At 27.4% G+C, this 11420-nt stretch overlaps 1 protein-coding gene across 1 annotated transcript; it reads right to left on the bottom strand.

Moving 5' to 3' along the window:
- Positions 1-342: 342 nt before the first annotated feature.
- Positions 343-1062, bottom strand: LOC145847688 (uncharacterized). Its single transcript, XM_082953674.1, has one exon. The coding sequence runs from the start codon at positions 1060-1062 to the stop codon at positions 343-345; it is 720 nt and encodes a 239-aa protein (XP_082809800.1).
- Positions 1063-11420: the final 10358 nt, after the last annotated feature.

Raw genomic sequence — 11420 nt, 5'->3', positions numbered from 1 at the left:
AGATTGGCCATACCTTGTGAGTATTTATTTTTTAGCCATATCTTGTGAGTATTTTTGTGTTTTTATTAATTTGCACACGTCACCACATTTGATTTGTTCAATTTTGTACACGTAACTAGCTTGCAAAAGCTCTTTTACTTCTTTACTTTTTTTAAAAGTAAATGAGCTTTTTAAACCAAATAAAAAAAATGTAAAATATAAAGTTATTTTGCTATAGAATAGCCAAGTAAGAAATTCAACGTTGGCTATAAACAGCTAAAATAAGATGCTTAAGGTGTCGATAGATTAAAACTGAACAATTTATCAAAACAGCTTGAATTTTTCGAACTGACTATTAAAAGATTAAATCTTGTTGAAGTCAGGGTGTAAAATCCACGGTCTCACATCAAGCTTCTCGGTACTTCCCCACAAAACAAACCGGGCGATCTCGCCGTAACTCGTCTCCAGCACGGCGAACTGGGCCAACGTCCTCTTCCCGTCGAACTCGTCCATGCTTCCCGCGCTCAAATGGACGGTCAAGTGCTCCGACCAATCGAACAAGCCATGGTGAAGGACGTCGCGCTCCCACCAGTTGGGCCGGTCCAAAACCAGCGGCACCACGTCGACTTCTTCAGGGAACAACTGCCACAAGGCGAGGGGAACTAAAACGGCGTTTAGCCCCCACGACTCGTCCTTGTAAGTCCGGTACTCCTGGAACCAGCGCTTCAGGAACCGGGACTCCCTGCTGGCGATTATTCCTGCGCTTCCCTGCGATGTCAGCGATTCCGCTCCGAGCGCGATGTCGCAACTGCGCCTGAGCTCGTCGAGATTGCCAGTGACGATGACGTCAGTATCTATAAAAATTCCCCCGACCTGAAGGAGTATTTGGAAGCGAGCGATTTTCAACTGGTGCTCCTCGAGAGAAACGCTTTTTCCGAAGACTTTCGTCGCAGGGGATTTTCTGACGAGTTTAAGTTTTGCGCCGGCCGCCGATTTGAAAGAGTTCCAGTACTCACCTTCTGGTTCGCAGTTTCCGTGGACTAATATGAATTCCGGGTTTTGGTGCTTCAACACGCTAAACATGCTTAGGTAGTCGGAGATTTCGAAAGGGCGGCAGTTGAACCAAACGAAATGTACCAAGTTTGGTATTTTGAACCCGGATTTCTTCTGGCTGTCAAGGTATTGTTTCAAAAAATCCAGGTTTTTTAGGTCATCGTCTCCTTTTTGTGTTCCTTCATTTCTGATTTTTTCTAACTCTCTCGAAATAGCATTCTGATCGATATCTTTTATATAATTTTTTACGATTCCTTGTGGTTTTAATACTTTTTCAAACTCAGTTGTAGTGAATGGCTGAAAAACACATCTTCTATTTTGACACAAAAACTTCTTATCAATTTTCACAGAGTTTTTATTTTCAAACTCTTTAATTTCATTTTCCCTAAAGTCTTCAAGGCTAATAAGATTATTTTTAGAGTCGTCTAAGTAAACATAAATGTTTTTCAAACAAGATTCAGGTAAATGCTTGAGAACAACTTTTTCATCAGTATTATACGGTCCTTTGTATTGACCATACTCAAGATTTGTGTTTTTGTAAAAAGTTTTCAAGAATAGACAAAGTTCATCGCTATTTAATTTTTTTCTTATATTGCAAAAACTACCAGTTGAATAATTTTCTGTTGTTAATTTTAATGACCTTTTAGAGTATGAACTTCTTGTTTTCGATTTTGTTTGAAAATTAATGAAATTGTATGCGATGACCAACACAATTGAGAAAAAAACAAACCTAAAGTATTTATATATCGGCATAACAAACTTAGTTGTTTTTATTTAAGTAATTCTGCAAAAACAAACTAATGTTAAATAACAAAAGTTATAACAAGAAAAAGTTTGTAAACTTAATTTTGTTTACTTTCGACGATTTGAAAAAATTAAGTAAAGCTATGTAAAAATAGTTGTTAAGAATTTTAACAGCAATTATCAAGCTTTTAAACGGTAGTTACCATCAAAAAATTATTTATTTGTTTATATTATTTATTTATTTCTTAAAAAAACTATTTGTTCTTATGACAAATTAACTATAATAGTTTTTAACTTAAATAGTTTTAAATATTATTATGAAATATTTGTATTTAAACAATGTTTTATAGTACAATTTTGTTAATTCTAAAAAAAAAAAAAAAAATTATGGTAGTATTTGTGGATTGATACATTAATGCTAGTAAGCTATATATTTATACAAATTGAAATCTTAGAATAATATCTCATATAAAATTAACTTATGTATAAATTTTTTATAATTCTAAAACACAAATTCTCATAGAACTCTTATAAATCTTGTGTTTTTATTTCACTTTCTTCTTATAAGAACTCTTTTGAACTATATCGTTAATTTTGATAAGTTAAGCCTTTGAAAACAGTTGTTATTTATTGCAACGAAATCGCTTGTTCGGATCTTTTATCAAAAAAAAACTTTAACAAAATAACTTTTGTTTGTTTATCTTATGAAAAAAATATTACTACGTACTAAACAAAATATAGTTTCCTAAACTATAAGACTAATAAAATTGTGAGTCAAAAACAATTTAGAAACAAGTTATTCAGATAAACTTGTATCAATAAATTTAAATTAGCTTGACAAAAAATACTAATTGAGCCGAAAAAACTATTAACATCTTAAAAGCTGTTCAAAAAAAGCATAAAACTTTTTAAAAGTACAAAAATTGCTAAAATTTCAAAACAATGAAAGCGGATCTAAATGATATCACTTATTTCTAAATAAAAAGTCTATCAATGTTTATAATGCCATGTCTGATTTCTTATAAAGTACTTGGCATAAAAAGTAAATCTTCGTTAGATAACAGTATGAATTCTAAACTGTATTTTTCAACAACTAGGTTTTAGTTGTAAAACATTTTAGTCCTTATTTGTCTAGGAATCACCCTTGAAAAAAGCTTAATTAGTTTTTTGTGCGATACAATTTCGAAGACTTAATAAAAAAGAAAATTTTAAACTTAAGGACAACCATATGAAATTATTCTTAAGTTGTATTTAATGTTACGTTTAAAGAAATTGCACGAAAAGAAATTCAACTGATTTTTAGTAATTAAATTCGACTATTTTGTCTAATATCACGGGAAGCGGACTTAGATTGACCAAAATAAGCACAAAGTTTAGTATCAATGAAATTAGAACTAATAAAATAGTAAAAAAAAACTTATACATTATTTACATACAAAAAAATTACCTTAAGTGTTATTTTAATCAAGTCTAAGTCAGAACTAAGAAAGAAAATGTATAAGCTAATAAAATATTAAATCGTAAAACTTTCAAAAAATAATATTATAAAATAGACATTAACAAATGTTTTCATTAATTTATTGTCAATTTAAGACTTAAGTTATTATTAACAGTAGAAAAATACAAGAATGTTACAGATACATAAAGTACATTTAAAATACTTAATCAATGGTCAGGTTTTAACTTTTAAAGTCTTTTTTATTTTGTACTGTAGTTGAAGTTTTTATACACTAAAGAATTTAAATTAAAAAAGATGATTTTGTTGTACTAGACTTTTTTGAAAAGTTGGTACAAAAATTTTTTGAATGATACTACTTAAACTTTTTAAGGAGCCTTTTCAGTTTTGAAAGTTTAGTTTATTATTAGTATTACTTAGTTGGTATTTAATAATTCTATATTACTTTTTATATCTAACTTTGCGAAAAAAAAGTATATTTATTCAAAAAAAGTCTAGTCACAAATATTATTTATATAATATTTAGGTTAGACCTACAGCTCGAAAATTATGAAAATAGCATAGATTAAAACTAACATACAAACGAAGATTTAAAACTACATTGACTTTGTATTTATGAAACTATTTGTTTACAAAATGATTTTTTTAAAGAATTTAAATTATTTTTGTTTTAGTTGTAAACAGGTCATAGGAACTTTTTATTTATTTAAATGAGTAATACTTTAGTGATATCAATACTTTTGCTTTAATTTCTTTTTTTGTAAACAATATGAACCTGTAAAACCTTTCTATTTTGTCTGCTGTATAACATCTTAACAGTCTTTGCAACGAATTTCCTTGCACTGAGACAGCTAGTTTCCGTTTGCAAAACATGAATCATCTTTTAAAATCTTGATTCATTTTTACTTGATTAAAAATAAACAAGGCATTTTACTAAACACAAATGTTGAAGTATATTTGTGTTAAGTAAAAGACCTTGTTTGTTTTTAGTCAAGTACAATAGCAGATAAATGTTCACAATAATTTTTACTTATCAATTTTTTAAGTAACACCTCACGTATTTAGTTCTATTTTTACAGAAAATTTTTACACTAAATAAATGAAAAGAACATTTAAACCAAATAATCTGCACCGGCTTTTATTTTTCTGCTGCTGTGCAAGTGTTTTTTGCGTACTCTACTTAGATTCAATTATGCTTATTAGAACAGCGAAGGATGAGAAAAAAATATACAAAACTGCAAAATTCACTCCAGTAAAAAGTGTAAACGTTTCACTTTCAACTCACAAGTTGTCAAAACGGTTAAACGTTACTATCAACAAAAAAACTAAACCAATAGAGAAAAAAGAAGAGTGTTTAAATTTCGTTTCAGCCAAGTGCGATAACATGCCAGAAAAAGGGTTCAATAAGCTTCCCAAAAAATTTGCTAAAGTAAGATTTAGAAAAATTAACTATTTTAACAAAAGTTGCCAATAATTTTAAACACAAAGCGTATAAAGCAAAATCCAGTTTGTACATAAATTAAGGTTTTCGCTAAATTTTAATTTTAAATTCATAGCCTAATGTATAAAGAATAAAAACTTTCACTTTAACTGTTTAAACTTCAATTGTATTTGTATAGTTTGTATTTTTAGTTTACTTTGGTAATAATAGATTGTGTTTTTTATTCACATGCTAACAAATTTGTTTGGTCGTTTCTATTTTAACTGTGTTTACTAACTAGTCTCGGAAATTGTAGAACAGTTTTTAATTTTTAATTTTTAAAATTTCATAGTGTTTAACTTATATGTTGCAATTTTTTGCATAATTTTACGTAGTTTATTTTGATAGATATCAAAACATTATTGTTTTAGTTTGTATGAATAATTTATATAATACTATTTTTTCAAAATTATAGAAAAGTAAAGAACACAAACATTTTTTATTCTAGTTGATTTAATTAGGTTTAGTCTAAGAATAAGTTTAACTATTTTAAGCAACCTGTTTTATCCAAAGTTGTAAATAACTAACTATTATATTTAATGTGTACTTTGTAATTTAAAAACAGTAGATTTGTTTTAAATTCTAAGCATTTTTATGGTAAAAATTAGATAAATCTAAAAATAAATGCTGATGTTCATTTACAAAACAAAATAGTAATAAAATTAAAATAGTTTAACTAGAAACGCTTAAGACTCAGTTTAACAGTTTTAGATACAGAATCTTTATAATGTTTATAATAATTTAAGACTGTAGTAATAGCACTTTTATCGTAATAGCTGTGCTTTAATTTTGTTATGTTTTAGGTTTTAATTTTAATCTATTTATTTTGATCATAAACTGTTTACTTACGCTTTGAACAAACATATAGTTTTGTGGCAAGTATTATGTTTCAGAACACAGCAAATCCAATTGCAATGCCAGAATGTTCTACTTTGCTGCCTTGGAAAAGCCTTAGGGAAATAGAAGGTAATAACAACTATTCGAAAACGATATACATCGTAAAATCTGCTGCCGGAAACATCGAAAGAAGAAATTTGATTAGATCAACTTGGGGATCTATATATAAGTTAGTGTATTTGAAACACTTATTGTATCAATGCACAGAATAAAATATCTGCTTTTGTATTATAAAGTTTTTTTATTAGGCTTTATGTTGATAAATACTCAATCTACACTTTTGATTATTTTTAATTATTCAACTTGACTTAAATCTGATGCTTGTAAAATTTGTAGACTTTACAATGCCCAATATTCCATTGTATTCGCTGTAGGAGAAATAAATAAGCAGTTTAATAGTCACGAATCTATAGAGCGTTCTTTAAAAAAAGAAAATGGTTTTTATGGTGACATTCTTCAATGTAATTATATTGACAACTATAAAGCTCTACCAATAAAAGTTAGTGTCTGTATACTTCAATTTTGATATAAATCTTAAAGTTTGTTTACTTTTTATTTATGATTTAATTTAATCTATTAAAAATTTATATATTAATGTTTAGAAAAACTATTTTTATAATATCTCAAACAATAGAGCAAAAAAAAAGCTTGTACTGATTTACCAATTACTTAAAATTCAAATTTATAAAACGTGTTTAAACAGATTTCATACAAATTTAGTTTATAAAATATAAAAACAAAATAAAACTTTAAAATTTTCTGAAAAAATCTTAACTACTATTTAATTAAAAATACTCTATATAAATGACGAATTTCAGTATTTTAAGTTTAGAAATTAATATAAAATAAAACAAATGAACTCAACTTATACCAACTCAGCGTAACACTTAAAATTCAGAAAACTGAACACTTAACAAAAAAAAAATCGATGTTGTGTTAGTTAGAATTTGTTAAAGCTAATTTAGTTTTAAAAAATATATGTAGAAGCTGTTTAAAAGATACTTCGCTATACTTAGCTTTTTTTCGTTTAAGTGTAAACAAAATAAAACTTTTGTATTTAAAAAATATTGTTATGCTTTTAAAGTTGACTGAGTCTAAATATTTTAAGATGATATCAAGTTTGCATTGGCTCAACACTCAAATCGGTTCGAAAAATCTCGAAGCTGATTGGATAACGGTAACTGATGACGATTGTTTCATTGACGTCTACAAAGTGTTTAATACTTTTTATAACTTAAAAGTTAGCGAAAATGAAAACAAAATGTTTTGTGGATCGGTGGTCAATAAAGGGTTTTCACCTCATAGATACAAGTCTTCGAAGTGGTAAGAATTGGCACTGATTATATTTTTTAGTATAATTTTAATTAAAAGATCTAATAGTTGTCTTTATAAGACATCCAACAAAAGTATACTTTCATAAAATGAAGTCTAATCATATTTAGATTAACACTTTCAGATTTAAACAAAAAATTAGAACCAAAAGCTGGTATTTAGCAAATAGAAATATTAAAAAGCTTTGATAGTTTTAAAATAAAAACTTACAAGCTTAAAATTATAACAAGTGTGTATAACTAAACATTACTGTATAACTTAACATCCAATTTTTTCAACTTTACCCACAAACGGTCGCTTCTGTACTTTGTACGTAATTCCGCTTGGTAAGATCTCAGTAGCGGTTTTTCACAACTATGTCTGCCCAATGAGTCCTAAAAAGGACGAAACCGGTCGTAGATTTTCTCGGATGCTGTTGTTGTTGGTTGAAGTTCAATACTTATTACCGTATAACTTAAAATCGGTTTTGTTTACTTCATTTTTTATATATGAAGATTGATTTAGATTAGGGATTTCTGTTCTCATTTTCATAACCTTCAATTTAAAAAAAAAATTAAAAATCATAGTTTATTTAAAACCCCAAGGTGTTTAGTACAAGTTAGCTATCATCGCCCCTTTACTGGTTTAAATTTAAAAATTGTCCCACCTTCTGTTAGCCACCTTTATAGTTTTTTTTCCGACACACTAAAATCGCCCGAACAAGAAAACAACAAATAGAAAAATTTTTAAATTCATAACTCATAGTTTTCATCAAAGAAAGGATACAAATAAAATTTATTAGAATAATAGAAATACTTAATAGTCTCTTTCAAATTAAAACTTAAGCAACAAATTATTTAAATTTGAAAATATTGTTAACAAATTAATTTTTTTAACAAAAACTTACATTTTTTTCTCATTTGTCCAGGTTGTTCAATTAATTTTTACTAGTGCAGAGTTATACATGCTTTTTTGCCAGCTTAAACTAATTTGCTATCAATCGAAACTTAAAACTTTACAGGAAGCATGTAGTAACCGAAAGCATGTACAGCGAAGATTATTGGCCGGCTTTCTGTTCAGGCCCGATGTACACTTTCAGCGTTAAAATGCTGAGTAAGCTGGTTTGCGCTTCCAAGTTCACTGAAATGTACAACTTTTATCTGGAAGACATTTTTATCGGCGGTTAGACTTGTTTTTAATGAGTTTAACATTTTTCTATAAAAAAAGACATATTTTTATAGTAATTATAACATATTGCATTGTTTAATGTTCATTTATTTTAAAATGTTTTTAAGTTTTCATTATTTTAACTTATACTTTAACAGTATTTAGTTTACTATTCTAATTTATTTCGGTTTAAAATTTCACTTGCGCCAAAGTATGTTTAAAATACATTTAAATATATAGCAAACTCACTTTCAATTTCAAAAGTTTAATTTTAGCACTAGCTTAATAAATTACTGTAGATAAATAGTTAATATTAGATACATACAATACATTTTATACATTTATACATTCAAAATTTAATCTTTAGTAAATACGGATTATCTTTAGTTAAATAAACATATTCATTTACTTTATCTTATATTCATCTTTTGAAGTTTTTTTTTCACGATTAAACTGTGTCAACTTGGAAATTATATGTCAGTTCAATAAAGAAAAAAAAAATGTGCAAATTATTTTTGTTACGTATTCCAAAAAACTCGCTTCGCTAGGATCTTTTTTAACATACTTTTAGCTTGAAATTTTTAATATAAAGTTTAAATGTAATTTTTTCTTACTTACTTTCAGGGATATTGCGTCACAAAGTTTCGTGTTCGAGCGATGACGTAGTTGATTTGGTCGATAAGGAAATGGTTCAACATTTGATGAATAATTTGGACGTAAAATTCAAGAAACCCTGGAAAACCACGATGGAAACCATGAAATTGCAACGATGGCAACAAGACGGATCGCTTACCATAAGAACATAAACCCTTATTTCCAAAATTATCACTGCTCTTATCATTTTGTTTGCTTTTTCTATCAAATTAGTAAATTTTTTATTTATAAATTTTTCACTAAGATGTACCTTAGCATAAGTGTTTGTTTATACTTATCTTGTTTTAGTAGAAACATATTGAAAAGTGATTCGATTAAATAGAGTGTCTTACTTTTGAAGCAAATTTGATTCTAGCTTTAAAAAAAAAGTGATTTCGTACGTGTACCATAAGATCAACAAAGTTTATAATTGAAACTTTAATAATAACAAATTATACAGTATCCGTTTTTTATTACACTAACACATGTTTGTGTGTTGAACGGATTAACACACTTCAACGGAGCTCTGTAAAAAAAAATACTGTAAGGAAAGAGTAGAAACTAAAGTAGGTGTATGCATGTGTCTATCAAAAATAAAATAATTGCAAAAGTTTTTTTATAGGTTAATGATAATAAAAGATCAAATCCTACTGTTATAAAAATATTTAATATTTGTAACTATTAAGTCTAAATTAAATAAATTAAAGTAAAAATAGAAAACTAAATAACATATCACTATATAATATACTAACATGAGGTTAAGGAAGTACTAATTCTAAATATTTACTGGTTACTAGTCATTAAAAAAATATATCTTATAATTATGTCACAATATATATGATCATAAGGACTAGCTAGTTAATTTATACTACAAAATTAGATAATTTATTCTCTATGTTTCGGAAAAAGTTGTAGATCGCTTTAATTAAAAAAAGTAATATGTAATCTATCGTGTTAAAAAGTAAAACAACAAACATTAATTATTGAATTAATAAAGTAAACTATAGTAAAGGCAATAAAAGCCACAGAAACTTGGTATAATGTATTTTTTTAATTAAATGCTTATAATGGTTAAATCTTAATTATAACAAAATTAAAGTTAGATACAATTAGAAATCAGATTTAATTTAAATTTAAAAATAAAAAAACAAAGCACAAAAAAACACATTAAAGCTAGTATTACAGTAACTTTTCAATGTTGTTATATTATCTATCACAGTTTTTACCTTAAACTTAATTTTAAACTAAAATAGACCCAAAAACAAGTATTTTCAAAAACATGGAGGAAATTTTAATAACCTTAAGAAACTTGCAAGGACCCTGAATCCTGCACTAGACAAATTTGAAGTCGAAAGTGAAAAAAAAAGAGAAAAAAAAATAGGCATATTTCAAGAGAAATTTGAAATTTAAACTAGATATATCGGGTCATGAAGAGTAAACACTTAAACTGCCTCTGCAGCCCACGAATACTTGTAATTTTGAAATTTAGCCCGTGACCATTAGTTGCATGCCTTGATTTATGTATTTTTGGATATTAGCTATATATTATTTGTACGTTTTACGTATTAGAGCTTGCTACTTATCTTCCGGATCCGAATCTTTTTTCAACTAGGATCCGGCTATGAGATATAAAAAAAAATCTCGTTAGTATAGTGCAATTTTCAAAACTCCCCTCAAATAAGCTTAAGATATTTTTTTTCTCTTTATTAATACTCCAGAATATGGAGTGTAAGTTTTAAGTTTTCCCACTTTAAACTTTTCTCTAATATCTAATTTAAGTTCTAAAACTCTCCTCAAAAACGCCTGAAACCTTAATTTTATTTTTTACTTGATAATTGTATTTAAAAAATTACTTATAATATTTAAATCTATTAGGTTAAATAAAATTTTAAGTTACAAATACTTAATATTTATTTAACATTATTCAAAAAGTAAAAGAAAAAGCAAGTAAATGTATAATAATTAAAAAAACACTAAAATAATTCTTAAACCTAAATTTCTGTTCAACTACTTTTTTGTTCTAAGTTTATGAAAACATGGCTAAAGCTGACTTTTTATCAGAGGCGGCTATAAAGGTCATTAAAAGCTGATTATTTCTTTTAAACTTATGATAAAAGGATTACCAATTTTAAGCACCAAAATAAGCTTGGTGCACACAAAAACAACCGGAGTCAGCCTAAGATTTCGATCGAACTGTTTGTCAGTAATTACAGCGAAAAACTTTAGAAATACTTGTTTTCAAGTTGAACATTTAACAATATGCTAACAATGAAAGTACATTTAGAGTAAGGGTGGTTGGACCAATGTTTACAAATAGTACCGTCTGTGATTGGTAAAACTGTGGCCCGCGAGCATGTAAGCCTGGCCAGCTAGGCAAAACTTTAATGTCTTCACTAGTTATTCGGACTATTTGAAATGAAATGCAAAAAAATATTAGGTAGGATTTACGTTAGGTTCGAAGCTTACAAAATATGTTCAGAAGTTTCGAATTTTTTAGACTTACACTAGATATTCTGTTATTCGAAATGAAAAGTAACAAAAGTCTATGAAGTTAATTTATTGTCAAGCTGAGTTAGACAAAAAAGTAAAAAACTAATTTTTGAAAAGCCCCGATCCGCCCAAAAATATTTTTTTTTCACATCTGGCCCGCCGACTAAAAACGTTGCCCGCCCTTATGTTAACTGTTTTCTAATACTTGTG

This window comes from Thalia democratica, unplaced genomic scaffold (genome assembly GCF_965202585.1).
Source record: "Thalia democratica unplaced genomic scaffold, ktThaDemo2.hap1.1 HAP1_SCAFFOLD_1043, whole genome shotgun sequence".
Taxonomy (NCBI): Eukaryota; Metazoa; Chordata; class Thaliacea; order Salpida; family Salpidae; genus Thalia; species Thalia democratica.
The sequence above is the reverse complement of the archived record's forward strand: the minus strand, read 5'-3'. Positions and strand labels throughout refer to the sequence as shown.

What these genes read in the sequence shown, in the direction of transcription:
- LOC145847688 (XM_082953674.1), bottom strand. Translation starts at nt 1,062, where the DNA reads ATGTTTAGCGTGTTGAAGCACCAAAACCCGGAATTCATATTAGTCCAC.